This window comes from Giraffa tippelskirchi, chromosome X (assembly GCF_054371585.1).
Source record: "Giraffa tippelskirchi isolate mGirTip1 chromosome X, T2T-mGirTip1v1.2.pri, whole genome shotgun sequence".
Lineage (NCBI taxonomy): Eukaryota > Metazoa > Chordata > Mammalia > Artiodactyla > Giraffidae > Giraffa > Giraffa tippelskirchi.
Window position 1 is genome coordinate 125694950 of NC_137289.1, and position 20150 is coordinate 125715099.

The 20150-nt window shown below is 37.0% G+C and overlaps 1 protein-coding gene across 3 annotated transcripts in view; it reads left to right on the forward strand.

Annotated features, from left to right (window-relative positions):
* Positions 1-20150, forward strand: part of DMD (dystrophin) — a 2147259-nt gene that overhangs the window by 1558437 nt on the left and 568672 nt on the right. For all 3 annotated transcript variants that reach the window (XM_081564318.1, XM_081564319.1, XM_081564320.1), the window contains one exon: positions 6675-6886. In XM_081564318.1, the coding sequence (XP_081420444.1) occupies positions 6675-6886 (212 nt within the window). The remainder of the gene's footprint in view (positions 1-6674; positions 6887-20150) is intronic.

Sequence of the window (20150 nt, forward strand, 5' to 3'; positions counted from 1 at the left end):
AATTCTAAAATTCTCTTCTGTATACATTCTTCAGGGTCTACTCTTAGGATAGCTATATCAATTATACTGTCTTTTTCTTTTTTGGGCTATGTCACATGGCTTGTAGGATCTTATTTCCCCAACCAAGAACTGAACCTGGGCCCTTGGCAGTGAAAGTGCAGACATTCCTAACCACTGGACCTCCAGGAAATTCCCTACATTGCCTATTTAAATGTGCATAACTGATTGCTGCTCCATTAGTCTCTGTGTACTGATTCGGTTCTGTGACTCTAGTCTTACTCACTGTGCAGTGAATGTTTGTCAAAAATCCTTTATCACACAAATCTAAGTACTCAATCATATTGTGTCCTTGGTGCAACCATTGCATCTCTTATTCATATCTGCCCAAGCAATACATATTTCACATCAGCCCTTTTCAAAAAGATGAATTCTCCAAAGTTGTATGTATAATACATTTTACAAGTCTTGAAAATATATTATTAAATTTTTATTGAAGTACGATATGCATGAGGAAAAGTGCACATCACATAAATGTCTAGCTTGGTGAATGCGTGGAAACGGATTACAACTGTGTAAACAGCACCCAAATCAAGAAAAAGTATATTAGAGGGCCCTTAAAAGTCTCTGTCATGTCTCTTTCAGTGACTACCAGTCCCACAAAGGTAACAGCTATCTTGACTTCTATAATCATCTTACTTTTTCCTGGTTTTGCACTTTTTATAAATAGAATAATACAGTATGTCCTTGGTTTTGGCTAACTTCTTTCTGTCACCATTATGTTTGTGAGATTAATACATCTTATTGAATAGAGATGTAGATATTTAATTCTCATTGCTAGGTAGTATTCTATTGATAAATTTACCACAAGGTATTTATCCATTCCACTGTATGGTAGATGGGAATTTGGGTACTTTCCAAGGTGGATACAACCTTCTAATTTTGTACATGTCTTTTGGTGAATATAAGTATGCATTTCCCTAGGATATATACCTGGGAGTGAACTATAAGTCAAATCATATTTAAATATCTTTGACAAGTGGACTAGAGAAATCTCTAGTGTTTATCTTTTTGTAAAGAAAATAATCTCTCCACAATTTCTGCTCTGCAAAATGGATTCTCACATATGGTTAGTTATTTCACAAGGGGTGATACATCTGCTGTCTGTCTGTCTAGTATTCATCTGATTGTACTTATGTTAATAACAATATGATAGTTTATTGTTGTGATTATCCTCTGGAACTCAGTATGTTTCAAAATTTGAAAATGCCCATAAAAATATCCTTATCCAATAAACACATGCACTTGTCTATGTTACTTAGTCTAAGATTTAATTAAAAAGACAGACTGAGGCAAAAAGACATGCCAGCAGATTTTCTCTGATCTACAGTTGATATTCAGAATGTCAGAGAGAGATCATTGATTAGTTTTGACTTACTGGATTCCTCCCCCCACAGTTATTTTTAATTTATGGATTTTTTGAATCAGATGAGACTACTCCACTAGTAAACATGAATATTAAAGATGTTTTATACATGAAAATATGGTCAATGCAAAGGCATTAAATCAAAAACAAAGGATGCCCAGAGAATATCTGTTTGCTTATAATAGAGATCATAGAAAGTAAGAGGAAAATAAAGAGGGAAATATGAAAGACTAAATCCAGTGTTCAAATTATATGGACTTGAAATTCAATAAAGAGATAGTGATTGCTCTCAGAGAAGAAAGACTCAAGGTCCTGCGTAAGGGTTAACTTTGGGAGTGTTGACTTGGCCAAAAAGTTCCTTCTGGTTTTTCTGTAGCGTCATACGGAAAAGCCCCAATGAACTTTTTGGCCAACCTGTAAGCACTTGTACATTATTCTAGAGAGGAAACATGGATACTTGAAAAAGTATAAATGGACAGTTCATTTGGCAGTTATCAAAAGTATACCATGTGCCAACCATGGGGCTGTGCTCTAAGAAAATTTTTAAATGAATAAAATTCTAACCTAGACTAGATTCCCCTAGAAGCAGACCTTGAAACAATGACTTAAGTAACAATGATTTACTTGTATGATGATCTCAGGCAGTACCAGTAGGAAAGCAGGACAGTGAAATATGTAAAGGAAAGAAGCCAGTAATTAAGGCAATTACTAAGCAGGTTACTGCTGTGGACAACTAGAGTCCAGCCCCAGTTAGTGAAGTCTGAGTAAAAGTGAAAGTGAAGTCACTCAGTCGTATCCGACTCTCTGTGACCCCATGAACTGTAGCCCACCAGGCTCCTCCATCCATGGGATTTTCCAGCCAGGAATACTGGAGTGGGTTGCCATTTCCTTCTCCAGGGGATCTTCCTGACCCAGGGATGGAACCCAGGTCTCCTGCATTGCAGGCAGACTCTTTACCATCTGAGCCACCAGGGAATCTCTTAAGTCTGAGAGATGGTGAAAAATACACCTGACAGTTGTATAAGGGGCAGTATCAATAAAGGGCAGTTATCTCCCATGTCTCATCCATCATTGGCTGATTGACTTGTCAGTTCTCTACAGTAAGATTTCTACCGCTCTACTAAAATCATTTTCTGCATGGTCTTCAGGAAATCTCTTGTGGTCAAAGCCAGTGGATACTTTTGGCATGGGTTTTGGGAAATCTGACTGCTTAGGTCCAGGTGTTGGCTCTCGCACTCACTATCTGTATGACCTTAGGCCAGTTCTTTAACATAGCCCCTATCTCTTCATCGGTTAAATGAGGAGAACAGCAATAACAGTAATGACACAAACAATGATACCTACCTGATAAGATTATCATGGTAGTTAAATGAGTTACATGTAAAGAGCTTAACACAGTACTTTAAGCAGAGAGGGTATTCAAGTAATGTTTTATTGTGATTTGTATTAGCTCCTGTGACATCTGTGGTATATAAAAGTGTTAACTACACTTGTGTTTTTGAAATTTTCTCTTATCCACATTTCTATGGACGTGCCCTTTACAGATGCCTCCTTCCTCTCTAGCCATTCATCCATCTAATTGACTACTTATGCTGTATCCTGTCTTTGTGTTGTATTTTCCAGGACTCCATCTTTAACCCTCTGTTTTGCTCAATCTATACACTGTACCAATGAGAATGTGTTCATATTGGTGGCTTCAGTTTTTACTTTTCTCTAGCGATCTCTAATCCTGGATTTCTCTGTCTCCCAAAATATGCAGCTATGCCGTAGCATCTTCAGTCCAACTGACTGAAATGATAGTCCTATATGGAAGATCCTCAGAACTTTCCACTGGATCAGTCTAAGACTGAACTCATCGCCTTTTCCTTAGAACCATTGATCTGTATTCCTTATGAAAGTGAAAGCCTTGTCGCTCAACCGTTTCCCTTTGCAACCCCATGGACTGGAGCCCACCAGGCTCCTCTGTCTGTGGAATTCTCAGGCAAGAATACTGGAGTGGGTAGCCATTCCCTTCTCCAGCGGATCTTCCTGATCAAGGGATCAAACCCTGGTCTCCTGCATTACAGGCAGATTAGATTCTTTACCACTGAGCCACCAGGGAAGCCCCTTTATTCCTTGAGGAGATGATAAATAACCCCTCCATTTAACAGGCACCAACCAACCAGCAGCCAGGGAATCTTAGACTCCATTGTTTCCCCAGTGCTTAGGCTAATGCCTGGTATCAATAGATGGTAAAGAAAATGGTAACTGGCAGGATGGAAATATTGATGCAGAGGGAGGGGTAGATGGATCGTTGAGTAACCTACAAATCTGTTTCTCATGATCACGCACAATTGAAGGTCAGAGATGAGAAAGCACAACTTTAGTGGGGTGCATACCCAGTAAACCATTTTCTGTTACTAGTTTGCACACACATGTCCCTTGGGGATGAAAACCTTCATTGCTGTGATTGAACAGGCATTCAAATGGTATGTCTGTCTGAAATGATGGTATAGACTATAGAAGCTTCCTTCTTTTTCCACAATTAAGAAATATGTACCCACATGATCAGAGAAACTGCTTTCCTTCTTTCTCATATAAAGTGATGGCCTTTTAAAAATATTAATTATGTCTATCCTCTTGAAATGAATATAAGATGCACAAAATATTCACTGGCATAAATGCAAATGGCTTACCATGTTTTTGTCAAAAAATACTAGGCATTCTAAACATTTTGATAGCATAGTAAAATGTTACCAATTAAGGCTAATTAAGGCAAATTGTAATCATAGGCTTTTAGAGGAAAGTCAATTTTATTATTTCCAAATACATGTAATATGCACATAACAATAGGCCAAGGAAAATAAAGACGTGCCAGCTATGCATAGCAAAATAGCCTGCTATGATAAGTTGGAAAATGGTTTGCAATCAGGTTATCAATTGTTTCTTTGATTGATAAAAAATTCCAGAACACTTAAAGAGACTTTTGCTTATATTTTAAATTGCTTTTTTATCATAGCATTTACACTAGTAATTTTGTAAACTGAAGATTAAACAGACTAGTTAATAACTGTAAATCTCAACTATAATAAGTGCTATACTACCCAGTGGGGGAACAACAGCAATGCAACAAACAAACAAAAAAAATGGTTTTTACAGATTACAAGGAGGTACTGACATTTAAACAGAGGGTGACATGTTAAGCAAAGTTGAAATATAATATGCTGAGTGGATTGGCAATGCAGAGCAAACACCCAAACCAAAATGAACTCAATAAAACAGTATCTATCATGAGTGTCACTTACTCAGTTTTACCTGTTCCAGGCACCAGATTCTTTCATTCATGTCACAGGCACTAGTCTTATGGGGTCTATTTAGCCCTGATGGTTATTTATAAAATATCCCAAGTACTTCTTTAACTCATAGCTTCGAATAATTTAAGAGAGGCAACAACAGGTTTAATTAAGAAGAACTAAGCTTATGCCATGAAATAAGAAGCACAATACTGTGCTGTATACGTTTTATTTGTCCGTTGCCCATCTCTACCTCATACTCCACTCTGGGAGGCTAATGTGTGTCATCAGTGGTCTCCCATGTCCTCTGGCTTCCAACTGCTTTAGCCACTGGGGAGTGGGAGTAGGAAATAGGAGAGGGCAGAGAGGTCAGGATATTTATTCTCCTAGTTCCCTAGCCATGAAGTTGCTTCCGGCTATGTCCCTTGACAAAAGGTTCCTGCTCTTCTCAAGGTGCTTTCTTCTTAGGATTCTCAGCTTCTGGTCACTTCTCCCTCCCCTGATATCTTGGGCCTAGATGTAGTAACATCTTCACTGCTGCAAGACCCAGTTTCTTATATTATCTCTGGTGATTTTCCTACACCCTGATTGTGTTATCATTTGTTTCTTTGTAAATAAATCGCTCAGATTATCCAGGCCAGATCACAGAGGAACATGTACATCAAGCTGAGCTATTCCACAGGACAGTGTGGGGACATTGAAGGGTTTAAGTGAGGGAGCGGGGTGATTAGATTTATCTTGTTTATTACTGTGTCTACAAGGTGCACGTTACATTGGAAAATAGACTTGAGGCAGAGAGACCATGTAGTCTATTGCAAACACGTAGGCAGAAAATGATAGAGCTTTGCATTGACAATGTGTGGAAACAAGGAAGGAGTTCTGTATGAGAGAAGTTAGTAACCAATTATATATGGTGTTTTGTGAGGCTTAGGGAAAATTCTAGAATGTCTGTCAGATTTCCTGCTTAAGGCATAAAATCAATAGTGGTTTTATTACTTGTTTTCTATGGTATTATTTCCATTTTATGAAATCAGCTTAAAGAAGATTACACGGCCCTCAAAGAAAAGAAAAAACAATCTTGTCATGTTTATTTTGAATATTCTAAAATATTCCAGAGCAGAATCTATAGGGAATTGCTATCTTTGACTCACAAGAATATCAAAAAATAGCCTCAGTATAAATCTGTCCTACTTGTAGAATATAACTGGTGTGACTTCTAAAATATTGTTACAAGAAGTTTCTAAATATGCAGGAAAAAAATTTTGAGACCAAGTGGTTTACTTGGGAGTGGAGAGAAATATCAATAGGGGAGTGAGGAAGTGAGATAGGTAAGTCAAGACAGCCAATTAAGGATGATGCATAATCAAGCAGGTTACCACGGTGACCCACTAGAGCTTGACCCCACTGGGAAAGCTCTGGAACCTTTATAAAATCCATGTCTCAGAGTTATCTTCCCTAGCATCAAGGGTGCTATCATATTCATACCCCAGTGCCTACCATCAGCCATTGATGAGAGGCTGCTTCTGGGAGGCAGGGTGGGGAGACAGTGGGGAGGGGATGGCAATGCATACTCTTTGGGGCAACACAAAGCCTCCAAGCAACAAAATGTCAGTGATGGTATTGGGAGTAAGGCTGCTGGGCACTGAAGTGATAAGGGTGGGGAATTTGGACATTCTGTTATAGGAGCTTTCAAAAAGGTTATTCATATTTTGCTCCAGAGATGAAGAACAGACAGAGTTAAATTTTTCACTTATACTATTGATGTTCTAGGTCACTTTCAGGAAGTTGACTTAACAAAAACTCATGTTTGCCTTTAAAAAAAGTAAGAAATACTACTGTCTGTCATGCTAGCTGTAACACAATGAGCAATTTCTTTTATAAGTAATATAAAATGTGAGATAATATTTGGATGTTAAATTTCATATGTCTTCTCCAGACTAGCATTTACTCCCACATATTCATTTTTCCTTCTCTTCCAGTTGAAAGAATTCAGAGTCAGTGGGATGAAGTACAGGAACACCTTCAGAACCGGAGACAGCAGTTAAATGAAATGTTAAAGGATTCAACACAATGGCTGGAAGCTAAGGAAGAAGCTGATCAAGTCGTGGGGCAGGCCAGAGCCAAGCTTGAGGCATGGAAGGAGGGTCCCTACACAATGGATGCAATCCAAAGGAAGATCACAGAAACCAAGGTTAGTATCAAAGATACGTTCTTAAAATAAAATACACTGGATAAAATTATACCATGGATTAAAATTTAATGGTTTTTTATGTAAATTTATTAAAAGAAAACATAGACTGAGGAAAAAAATCTATATAGTCTTCTTGGATGGGGTGGCTTCCATTTCTACATTAGTCATTGTTTAGACTACACCAAGCTACACAGCTTGTTTTCAATACTAGGCTTATTTGAAAAATAAACCCTGAAATCTCAACAGCTGAGTACAGTGATGATTAATTCCTTGGTTGTGTCATAGTCCGATAGAGGTCAAAGAACTCTTCTTGGGAGCTTTCCCCTAAATGGTGAGTTGAAGATTCAGGATTTTCTAATTTTATTAAACTATAATTTTAAAATCATGTATGCCCTAAATCACCACAGAAGAATAAGAGAGAATGTGGTAAAGACATGGGGTTTTAGGGCCAGGCCTCAAAATTGTGGACATTACTTCTATCCATATCCCATTGACCGGAACTTATTCCAAATTTAATTTCAGGAAGAATAAGTTGGAATAACGAACTGGTGAACTTTTAGCTACTCCTTCCCATAGCTAGTTTTCCAAAGGGTCTGAACAGCTAAGAGGACGCAGTTTTTATTTCTATGACAAGAATGTTAGAAAGCCATAAGTTAGTAGTATTTCACAAACTTAGTACATTTGTTGGAGACATCATCTAGATGAATAAAAATTCTCTCTTTCACAAGATATTTGTGATAATAGTTTTCAAAGGGAGATAATTTTCTCCCTTTGACAAGGGTAGATGAATTAGGAATTTCTAAGGACAGTTTTTGCAGTTTTTCATTTGATTATGTGAAATACAGAATCCATGTGGTTATTTTTGAGGCTTCTGGTCTTATCTATCAGGTACTCAGTATGTTACGCTACTTCTTTTTTCTCTCAAAAATTTAGGATTCTATGAATCTAGCAGATAATGGAACAGATTGGTTAACTGGTAAGGAGAGATTACATGGAAAAGTAGTTTGGACTGGACCCTTGGGTTAGAAATGAGGGGAAGGAGAGGTGAGAGGTGTATAAAGATAGAACTGATCAGGGCAAGAAGACTCTGAAAATTGGCAGTTAAGAAATACTCTTAAAACATACAAGAACCCTAAAGGGATGGCAAGAATAATTAAGGCTTAATAGCTTCTGAAAGAGCAAGGGGCTTTAAATAAGAGACAGAAAGAGTTGCAAAAGTAAATATGAGAGGAGGAAACAAAACAGTTTTTTCATCAAAACAAGCAAGATGTTTCGGACACCTAAAACAAAGACAAGATTATATTATAATTGCTATCTTTATCAAACTTTTGAAATAAAAATTTTCTTTTGAATAGTCAGTCTAAAACTGCACCTTAAAAATGGCTCAGCCATTATCTTTGGAAACTTATGTTTTTGTTTGTGATATTTAGGAATTTAATGATATATATTGTAACAACTTCAGTGTAGGTTCTTAACACAAATAAAGATGACTAAAGCTGTAATTTTCATGTCCATTTCCTAAATGACATATGCTAAAACTAAAGTAATACTAATACTGATATTTAGGGAATACTTGGTACTTGTCAAAAACTATCCTAATCACTTTGCATATATTGGCTTAGTTCATCCTCCCGAAAACTTTTCATGAAAAGTAGTATTATTGTTCCCAGTTTACATATAAGAAAATTGAAAGCCTAGTGAAGTTCGGTAAATTCTCTTAATAGCAATAGAGTTGGAATATGAATGCACAGCAATTACTTTTGTAAATGACCGCCCAGATTTCTTCTTTAACCCATTATCTGTGTGGCTAAAACAGATTTAAAAAAACACTGTAAGGATCCAAAAGGGAGAAAATTGTAGTTGTGAACTGACCAATAAGATTACCAATGAGCCAACAGGTGGAAAATGAAAGCAGTGAAACAGCCTACTAGGGAGAAGTTTTCATATTCCGTTTTACTGTGAAAAAACTAAAAAGATAAGTGTAGATTGTATTCCATTTCTAATGAAACTACAATGTTTAATTCTTATAAAAGTCAGGGAGCCTGATAAAATGGAGGACTGCCTTTATGTGTTATCACTCCTGAGTGATATTAGCTGGCTTATCACTTACAATTTTCTTTTAGGAAAAAAGTGTGAAGATAGACGTAATTGACACTGGTTAATTTGACCAGAATCTCCTTGCTCCATGAATTCCTTCTTACTCTCTGTATCTAGGATTAGCATAGAGATGGTGAGCCTAATAAGGCAGTCATCAGACTGTATCTATAGACTTGGAGAGCTGTAATTACAGCAGCCAGCCTCCCTTGGAGTAGCATCACTGATGACTACCCTCCTCGTCACAATGCTGCTGCTGCTGCTAAGTCGCTTCAGTCGTGTCTGACTCTGTGCGACTCCATAGACGGCAGGCCATGGTTTCAAAGCCAACCACTGGCCCTGTTATACTCTTTGAAAACTGAAACCAGTCGTCATACCTGAACTGATGAAAAAAATCACTCATCATTCTGATATTTTAATGATTCATAATTGCTAACCTTTGTCTATAGTTTCTTCTGCTTCTTATCTACATATTTTAATTGTCTTCATATTATAGATAAAATTTTGAATTCTTATTTTAAAGGTAGTATTATCATATAAATATATATGTTGCTGTATAACTTTTAATAATTATCATTTTAACTATAATATTGCATTCAGTTCCATCTTTCCCCATTCCCCTACTAATTTAGAAAACCACTGCTCTTGGTTAGACAAAATAGTGGAGAAAACATTGAAATAACCAGCCCGTTCACAAAGTAAAAATCAAATCTGAGATGGCATCTGAGTAAAGTCCATCTTGAAAGCATGTACAAGATGGAAGGAGATAGCAACAGGAGAGTATTTGGCAAAAGAATAGACTGTAGATGGCCCACTGAGTCAACAGTTAATGAGCAGATCATTAAGAGACACCCATAATGTATGTCTAGTTTCTTTCATTCCTATAATAACCCTGAATTTTTTGTAAACAAAGCATAAAGTAAGTAGGTGATTTTGTTAACTGCATGGCTTCATTTGCTCTTCTACATGGACCCAGTAAAGTAATATTTTTTTTTTTGAGATGGAAAGACAGGTATTAGGGGAAATCATGCAGGATTTCCATCCTAATCAAAATATTCACCAATAGGCTATAGCAGAAGAGATGATGCCATTTAACTTTTGTAAGAGGTAAGATGGCACACCATTGGCACCTAAATCTTCCAGCAGTGGTCATCTGGGCTTTCTTTTGTTTGGCACAATCTGGGTTTACCCCACAACCTGTTTCCCAGGCTGTTAAGATTAGTCTAAACTTGGCAGTGGATTCTTTGGAAAAAGTATTTCTTAATGATTTTAAACTTTCTTTTCCAGTGTCAAGAGAGATTTACCCAGACTCAGAGTTTTCATGTATTTTTCCCCCTTTCAGCTTTTGAAAGAGCAATTCCTTTTTTTGTCTGTCTTGTGATTGCTTTTGTGTCAAATTCAGCATAAAAGCTTTTCAAATGTGATGGCATTAGCTGTTTTGTGCTTGGCTGAGCTAAGACTACATGAATTCAGTAGAGAAGTGAAATCTTGTTTGAGCCTAGCTGATTTGGCTATATAATACTTAAAACTATCTGAGGTGAGAAACTCAGTAATTTATCAAATTATTAAATACATATTTCTGAGGCTGTAAAATATCTGGTTTTGAAGACATTCATTTGGGAACTAGAAACAGAGTGTAATCATGTAATTAATAGTAATTTTAAAAGTTGATCTTGTATGTGGTAAATCTGGTAGCTTTTTGAGGGTTGCAAATTATTTTACCAGAAAGAAACTAACCAAGGAGAACTTCTTTTTCAAACATAGATGCAGAGCCTGACCGTTTTTATTATAAGAGGGAATGAGTGGTATTAGATAGTATCTTTATCTACCAAAAAGATATATATACAGTAATGAAAGCTAAATCTTCCTTTCACATATTTTATTTGCTATTTAGATGAGCATAAAATTAAACCAGAAAATTGACCCCAATGGTAGTTTTAGGCTTGGATTTCTGATACGGTAATGACAAATTTTATTAGAAAACTTCTTGCTAGGACCTGCCATTTTTTCATGCATTTTCTATATTTCCTTTTGCTCTCCCCTAAAGATTTCATGTGATTAAGGAGAAAGAATCAATACCCAATGGTACTTTTCCTCCCAAAGGATGTATGAGTCTATTAAACTTCTCAAAGCATACAGAGTGCTTCCTACATCACTGATAGAGCACAAGAAAAATAATGGGTAGTTTCCCAGGTCCTACTATAGTATATAAATATTTAATGTGGTCACCAAGACTTGGATGGCATTATGCTCTGATTGCACCGTATTTTGCCTTAGTTCCTTTTCACAGTTTAACTTATTCCATGCTTGAAAATATGATGTGGCAACTCTGTAAATCCACTCCTCCATACAAGCAGCAAATTGCAAAATTGTTAAAATTGCTTTTTCTAAACTCTATAAATCAACCAAAGGTTGGTAACAATATGTAAACTACTGAATTTCACTAAGAACAGCAGGGTTTGAGGCTTTTTAACTTGGCCTATTCCCATCACTTTCTTCCAACTATACAGTAGCCTTAAAAATAAACAGTCTTAAAGCTACCAGAGAAAGAGAATAGAATTTATATAAAGCATGTTTTCTGACCACAGTAGTATAAAACTAGAAATCAATTACAGAAAGAAAAATGGGAAAGGTGCAAACATGTGGAGACTAAATTATATGCTATTAAAAAAGCAATGGGCCAATGAAGAAATCAAAAGGGAAATCAGAAAATGCCTCAAGACAAATGAAAACATGAAACTCCAAAAATCTGTGGGATGCAGCAAAAGAAGTTCTAACAGGAAAGTTTATAGTGATATAGGCCTTCCTCAAGAAAAAAGAAAAATCTCAAATAAGTAGCCTAACCAACCACCTAAGAGAATTAGAAAAAGAACAAAACCAAAGTCAACAGAAGGAGGGGAGTAATAAAGATAATATGAGGGGAAATAAAATATAAACAAGCAAAAGAAAAGATCAATGAAACCAGGAGATTTTTTTTTGAAAAGACAAACAAAATTGATAAACTTTTAGCCAGGCTCACCAAGAAGAGAGAGAAGACACAATAAACAAGATAAATGAAAGAAGAGAAATAACAGTCAATACTAGAGAGATACAAAAATATTCTTAATGCCACAAATACTTACATGCCAACAAATTGGATGGCCCAGAAAAAATAGACAATTTTCTAAAAATATATAACCTGCCAAGATTGAATCAAGAAGAACCAGACAGGGATAAATTGGGAGATTGGAATTGATATATATATACACTATTGATATTTTGTATAGAATAAATAACCAATGAGAATCTATTGTATAGCTCAGAGAACTCTACTCAGTGCTCTGTGGTAACCTAAATGGGAAGGGAATCCAAAAGAGAGAAGATATATGTGTATATATAGTCGATTTGCTTTGGTGTAAGTTATAAAGCAATTATACCCCAATAAAAAGTAATTTCAAAAAAGAATCAAACAATTTGAACAGACTAGTCACTATGGTGAAATTCAGTTTGTTGAAAAAAAAAAAAAGAAAACTCCCAGCAAACAGTAGTCCAGGACCAGATTGGTTAACAGGGGAATTCTACCAAACATATAAAGAAGAACTAATACCTATCCTTCTCAAACTTTTCCAAAAAGATTGAAGAGGATAGAACATTCCAGAATTCCTTCTACAAGGCCACCATTACCCTAGTGTGAAAACCAGACAGAGACACTACCAAAAAAAAAAAAAAAAGGAAATTATAGGTCAATACCTTTGATGTGTATCAATACAAAAACCTCAACAAAATGTTGGCAAACCAAATCCATCGATACATATAAAGGATCATATGTCATGATCAAGTTGGATTAAGGATGGTTCAATATTTGCAAATGAATATACCACAATAACAAACAGAAAGGTAAAAGTCACATGATCACCTCAATAGATGCAGAAAAGGCATTTAATGAAATTCAGTATCCATTCATCAAAAAAAAAACTCAACAAAGTGAGCATAGAGGGAACATATTAATATCTCAACTTAATAAAGACTATTTATGACAAACCTACAGCTAACATCATACTCAGTAGTGAAAAGCTGAAAGCCTTTCCTCTGAATTCAGAAACAAGACAAGGAAGCCCACTCTCACCACTTCTATTTGACATAGTATTGACAGTCCTAGCCATAGCAGTCAGACAAGAAAAAGAAAGACAAGGCATTCAAATTGAAATGAAAAAAGCAAAACTATCACTCTTTACAGATAAAGTAATGCTTTATAGAGAAAACCCTAGATAAAGTCTCCACTCAAAGACTAAGAATAAATGAATTCAGCAGATTTGCAGGATAAAAGATTAATATACAGAAATGTGTTGCTTTTCTATACACTAATAATGAACTATCAGAAAGAGAAAGTTAAAAAACAATCTTGTTTAAAATCACATCAAAAAAAATAAAATGCCTTGGAATAAACTTAACCAAAGAGGTGAAAGACCTATACTCTGATGAGGTAAATTAAAGATAATGCAAACAAAGAGAAAGATATTTTGTGTTCTTGGATTGGAAGAATATTGTCAAAATGCACATACTACCTACAGCAATTTACAGATTCGATGCAATCCCTATAAAAACACCCATAACATTTTCCACAAAATTAGAACAAATAATCCTAAAATTCATGTGAAACCATAAAAGACTCTGAATTGTCAAACCAATATTTAAAAAAAAAGAAAAAAGCTGGAGGTGTCACCTTAGATTACAGCAATCAAAACAGCATGGTATTGGCACAAACAGACTTGTAGATAAATGGGACATAATAGAGAGGCCAAAAAAAAAACCCACACACCTATGGTTAATCTATGCCAAAGGAGGCTGGAATATACAATGGAGAAAAGACAGCCTCTTCAACAAGTGGTGCCTGGGAAACTGGACCACTACATGTAAAAGAATGAGATTATAACATTTCCTCACACCATATACAAAAATAAACTCAAAATGGATAAAAGGTCTAAATGGAAGACATGAAACCATAAAACTCCTATAGGCAGAACACTTTCTGACATAAATCAAGCAAGATTTTTTTGGCTGTCTCTCCTAAGGCAAAAGAAATAAAAGCAGAAATAAACAATGGGACCTAATTAAACTTAAAAGCTTTTGCATAGCAAAGGAAACCATCAACAAAATGAAAAGACAACCTACAAACTGGGAGAAAATATTTGCAAATGATGCTACTGACAAGGGATTAGTCTTCAGAATATACAAACAGCCCATACAGCTTAATATCAGAAAACAACTGAATCAAAAAATGGGAAGAAGATCTGAGTAGGCATTTTTTCCAAAGTAAATATTCCAATGGCCAATAGGCACATGAAAAGGCACATTCACTAATTTTTAGAGAAATGCAAATCGAAGCAGCAGTGAGATATCACCTCACACTGGTCAGAATGCGCGTGCATGGTCAGAATGTCTATCATCAAAAGGTCTGCAAATAACCGGTGTTGACAAGGATGTGCAGAAAAAGGAAACTCATGCACTTTTGGTGGTTATGTAAATTGGTTTAGCTGTAATGGAAAACAGTATGGAGGTCCCTTTAAAAACTAAAAATAGAACTGCCATACAATCCAGCAATTCCATCCCAGTGTGTATATCTGGAAAAAAATGACAACAGTAACTTGAAAAGATACTTGTACCCCAGTATTCATAGCAGCACTAATTACAATTACCAAGATGTGGAAGCAACCCAAATGCCCATCAACAGATAAATGGACAAAGAAGATGTAGTACTATATGCAGTGAAATATCAGTCATGAAAAGGAATGAAATTCTGCCATCTGTAGCAACATGAATGGACCTAATATTATACTTAGTGAAATAAGTCATACAGAGAAAAGACAGTGTATAATACTATTTATATACGGAATCTAAAAAATAATACAGATGAATATATATGCAAAACAGAAACAGACACACAGACTGAATGTTTTCCTCTGAGATCAGAAACAAGATAAATATGTTTACTCTCACCACTTCTTCAGTCGTGTCCAACTCTTTGTGACCCTATGCACTGTAGCTTCCCAGACCCCTCAGTCTTCCCAGGTGGCTCAGATGGTAAAAAAAAAAAAAAAAAAAAAAAAAACTGCTTGCAATGCAGGAGACCTCGGTTCAATCTTTGGGTTGGAAAGATCCCTGGAGGATGGAATGGCAATCCACTCCAGTATTCTTAAGCTTCCCAGGTGGCGCTAGTGGTAAAGAACCCACCTGCTAATGCAGGAGACAACAGAGAAACAGGTTCAATCCCTGGGTCAGGAAGGTCCTCTGGAGTAGGATATGGAAACCCACTCCAGTATTCTTGCCTGGAGAATCCCATGGACAGAGGACCCTGGTGGGCTACAGTCCATAGGGTCACAAAGAGTTGGACAACTGAAGCAAAGCATTCTTCTATTCTTCTTCTTCACCACTTCTATTTACCACTGTACCAGAAGTTCAGGTTGGGAAAATAGGCAAAAAAAAGTAGGTAAAAATTATCCATATTTGAAAGGAAGAAGTAAAACTATCCCTGTTTGCAGATGACATGATCTTGTATATAGATAGTTCTAAGGAATACACTACAACTGTATAAAACTAATAAGTTAATTCAGCAAATTTGCAGGATGTAAGATCAAAATACAAAAAACAGTACTTTTTCTATAAACTGGCAGTGAATAATCTGAACAGTGAAATTCACAAAATTATTCCATTTATTGAATAAATAGCAACAAAATATTAGGAATAAGAAAAATGCAAGACTTTTCTGTTGAGAACTACAATGCTAAAAGAATTTAAAGTTTAAGTAAATGGAAAAGCATGCCATATTCCCACACCAAAAAACTTAATATTGTTAAGATACCCATATCCCCAAATTGACCTACAGACTCTCTGTAGTTCTTATCAAAATCCTCATTGATTTTCCTATATAAATTGACAAGTAGATCCTAAAATTCGTACTGAAATGCAAAGGACAAAGAATAGCGAAAGTAACCTTGAAGAAAGCACAAAGTTGGAGGACACACAATTCCTAATTTCAAAGCTTACTAGAAAGCTAGTAATCAAGATGGTGTGGTGCTGACATCAAGATAGATATATAGGTCAATGGAATAAAATTGAATATCCAGAACTAAATCCTTGCATTTATAGTCAATTGATTGTTGGCAAGAATACCTAGACAATTCAAAGGAAAAAGCATACTTTTGTTCAAAACTTCATGCTTGTATCACTGAATTATCCACATACAAAATAATGAAGTTTGACCCTACCTCAGACCATACAGAAAAAATAATTTAAAAATGGATCTTAGAGCTAAATATAAGAACGAAAATATTACAACTCTTATAAGACAACAAAGGAACACAATGAGTTAGGCAGTGTGTTCTCTGAAAAGACACCAAAAGCCAAAGTGCAGAGAAAAAATGCATAAATTGGACTTCATCAAAATTGAAAACTTTGTGCTGCAAGCGATATTATAAAAAGAGTGAAAAGATGGCCCACAGAATGAGAGAAAATATTTGCAAATCATCTATCTGATAAGACTTGTATGCAGAATATGTAAAGAACTCTTAAACCTCAGCAAGAACAAGAAAGATTCAATCATAAATCAGCAAAGGATTTTAAAAACATTTTTTCAGAGATGTACAAATGGCTAACAAGCACACAAAGTGATGGTCAACATCCTTTGTTGTAAAGAAAATACAAATAAAAACCACAATGAGATACAACTTCATACACGCTAGAGTCACACTTGAGTAGGTATGTCAGTCAGGATAGGCTAAGTTACGCTACACTAACAAACTATCCCCAAATCTAGAGACAACACAAAGTTTGTGTTTTATTCATCTTATATGTCAAGTGTAGATTCACAAGGGCATTCTACTTAGCTTACTCAGGGACTGCTGCTGATGAGAGCAGCATCTTGATACATACTTCCAAGATCAAAGAGTCGGGAACACAATGAATGAAGCCATTTACTCTTAAACTGCCTGCCTGAAACTGGCATGTAGACAAAATCAGTTGTTACTATCCCCAGTTCAGTGGGGATGCAGATATGTGATCGTCTGGTATGAAAAAAAGCACTGAATGTTTATGAACAATGATGTATGTAGTGTACCACAGTAGGCTCATGGGATTTGAAAATAGCCGTGGAGATGCTACTTTCTGGGAATGTGTCCTCTGGTGTTCTGTCTGGAATCATTTCTACCCAACCAAATCCACACCCTCTCAACCAGACTTCTCTTAGATGCCTGGGGTAGCTGGGTGATTTGTTCATTACAACACTGCTTCAGCCTTTTAATAAAGTCAGCAAATTAAAGAAAGAACGCAGATAAAGAGAATGCTTTCCAAAATGTCATAATGAAATTAAGGTAATGAAGCACTTGGAGGGCTCTCCTCTCTTCTTTTTGTATAAAACTTATTTCAAAGAAGCTGGAAGAGAGATGGGGCCTGAAAGTAACGAGGGGGAAAAATAAATTGTATGCCATTAGTTTAATTATAAAAATTCATTACATGAAGCCATGTAAGACAGAAAATAATGGAACTCTAATGGGTTGGCCGATAACACATTTACTAGCCTGCTCTCAGCTTGTAGTCATTGTCAAAAGGACAAAAAAGTAGCAACTTTGGTATGTAATCCTCAAAGCTGTTGAAAAGATGAATCATGTCCAGTAAGCTAGAAAATGAGGGCTGTTTTCTCAAATAGTATCCCCTATATAGACTGTTACTTTCTGAAACAGTGTTGTTTGGTAATGTCAGAGGTTTAATAGATGAGTCTTAAAGTTAACGGTGAAAGGCTTTGCTTTTGAAATGGCTTCCTTACAGATATTTTAACATTTCTATTATATATCCATAAAGAGGTTTTATAGGTCATTTTAATTCACACAAACAAGAAAGAAATTGTATTTCTTTTTCCCAATAAATATGTATAGAACATTAATTCATACTCAGGAGTAAACTGTTTAGTGATTTTTTAGTAAACTAAATATGTATGCTGTCTCTGTTTGGCAATGTGTTACTTTATTATACATAATAATTTTCCAATCATGCTATAATCATCAAGGAGACTATTTTATATTCTCCAAAATCCAATGATAATAAATCCAACCATCTTACTTAAATTCTTTTATGTGGAAGCATATCTTCTTTAAGTAGGTTGAACCCTGAATTTGAAAGCCAAGAAAACTACATTTTTGTGATGTCTCTTTCACTGACAAGCTATGTCACCTTCATCAAGTCACTTAACCTTTTAGAGGTTTTGCTTAAGAGGAAGGTGTTAGAGGAAGAGGAGTCCCTTCCAAGGCCCAAGAGTGGGCTCTTGTCTAACACTTGGAAATGAATTGTCTGAGAAGACACCTGTGCTGACAAAGCAAGAGACTTTATTGGGAAGTAGCGCCTGAGCGGAGAGAGCAGGAGGGTAAGGGAACCCAGGAGAACTGTTCTACCACGTGACTCATGGTCCTGGGTTTTATGGTGATGGGATTAGTTTGGGGGTTGTCTCTGGCCAATCACTCTGACTCAGGGTTCTTCCTGGTGGCGTGCGCATTGCTTAGCCAAGATGGACTCCAACAAGGAGGATTCTGGGAGATTGGTAGGACATGTGGTGTCTCCTTTTTACCTTTCCCAAATTCTTCCTGTTGGTGGTGGCTTGTTCTGTGTTCCTTACCAGGACTTCCTGTCCTAAAATGACTCATGCAAATGGTTACTATGTTGCCTGACCAGGGTAAGCGGTTTCAGTCAGTGTTTCCCCTCACAAAAGGAGACAAAGGAAAGGAGGTAGCAAAAGATGAAAGTGGGTATTTATGTAAGGATCATATATTTGAGGGAGAGGTCATATACCCAAGGAGGGACATTTGAACTTTGTCTTGTAGGTAACGGAGCTATTGAAAGGTTTAACAGAGGAGTAATGTGGTTAGTATTTGTATTCAAAAAAAGATTGCTTGAGCAATCGTCCAAGGATGGAAGGTCTGGTTTGAAAGTAAAAGGAGGGAACCAATAAAAAGGTTATTGCAAAGTCCAAGTAAGAGGTGATGAGGGCTTAAATTAAGGCAGTAGCCATGGAGGTAGAACATTTAGATATAAGGGCACATTGTGATATAACTTTTTTATGGGTATGCTCCAGCCTCCTTCACCAGCTGAGGATCAACCTACATTACAGGAGAAGAAGGTTGGGCTAGGGACAGAATCTTTGTGAATGCCCACATTTAAGGGACAGGCAGAAAAAGGAAAATTTGAGCCTTAAGAGTATAGAGAGGGTACCCAAAAAGAGGGGGCCAAGGAAGGATAGAGCCTCAAGAAGGACAGAGCACTCAGTAGCACCAGTCGCTGTCTGGAAATCAAATAAATAAGAACCTAGAACTCTCCACAGACATTGATCATTGCTGACTGAATTAGTTAACTATTTTAGCAACAATGTGGCATGACAACCTCACGACGCTATTAGCATACAACAGTAAGCATGTGTTTCTTAAGTTTGCAGCTTGTCTGGGTGCCATTGCTGCACGTGGCAGGTTGAGTGTAGTGCCTCTCCGTCACATGTCACTTATACTTCTCCAGTGATGGGCAGGCCAGCCCGCTACATGTTTGATAATGGCAGCCATGCAGAAGGGCCAGCCCCAATGCAGAAGCACGTTTTCAGCCTCTGCTTGTGTCCTGTCTGTTAACATCCCACTGCTGCCGCTGCTGCTGCTAAGTCGCTTCAGTCGTGTCCGACTCCGTGCGACCCCATAGACGGCAGCCCACCAGGCTCCCCGTCCCTGGGATTCTCCAGGCAAGCATACTGGAGTGGGTTGCCATTTCCTTCTCCAATGCATGAAAGTGAAAAGTGAAAGTGAAGTTGCTCGGTCGTGTCCGACTCTTCGCGACCCCATGGACTGCAGCCTACCAGGTTCCTTTGTCCATGGGATTTTCCAGGCAAGAGTACTGCTGCTGCTGCTGCTGCTGCTGCTGCTAAGTCGCTTCAGTCGTGTCCGACTCTGTGCGACCCCATAGACGGCAGCCCACCAGGCTCTGCCATCCCTGGGATTCTCCAGGCAAGATACTGGAGTGGGTTGCCATTTCCTTCTCCAGTGCATGAAAGGGAAAAGTGAAAGTGAAGTCGCTCAGTCGTGTCCGACTCTTAGCTACCCCATGGACTGTAGCCTACCAGGCTCCTCCATCCATGGGATTTTCCAGGCAAGAGTACTGGAGTGGGGTG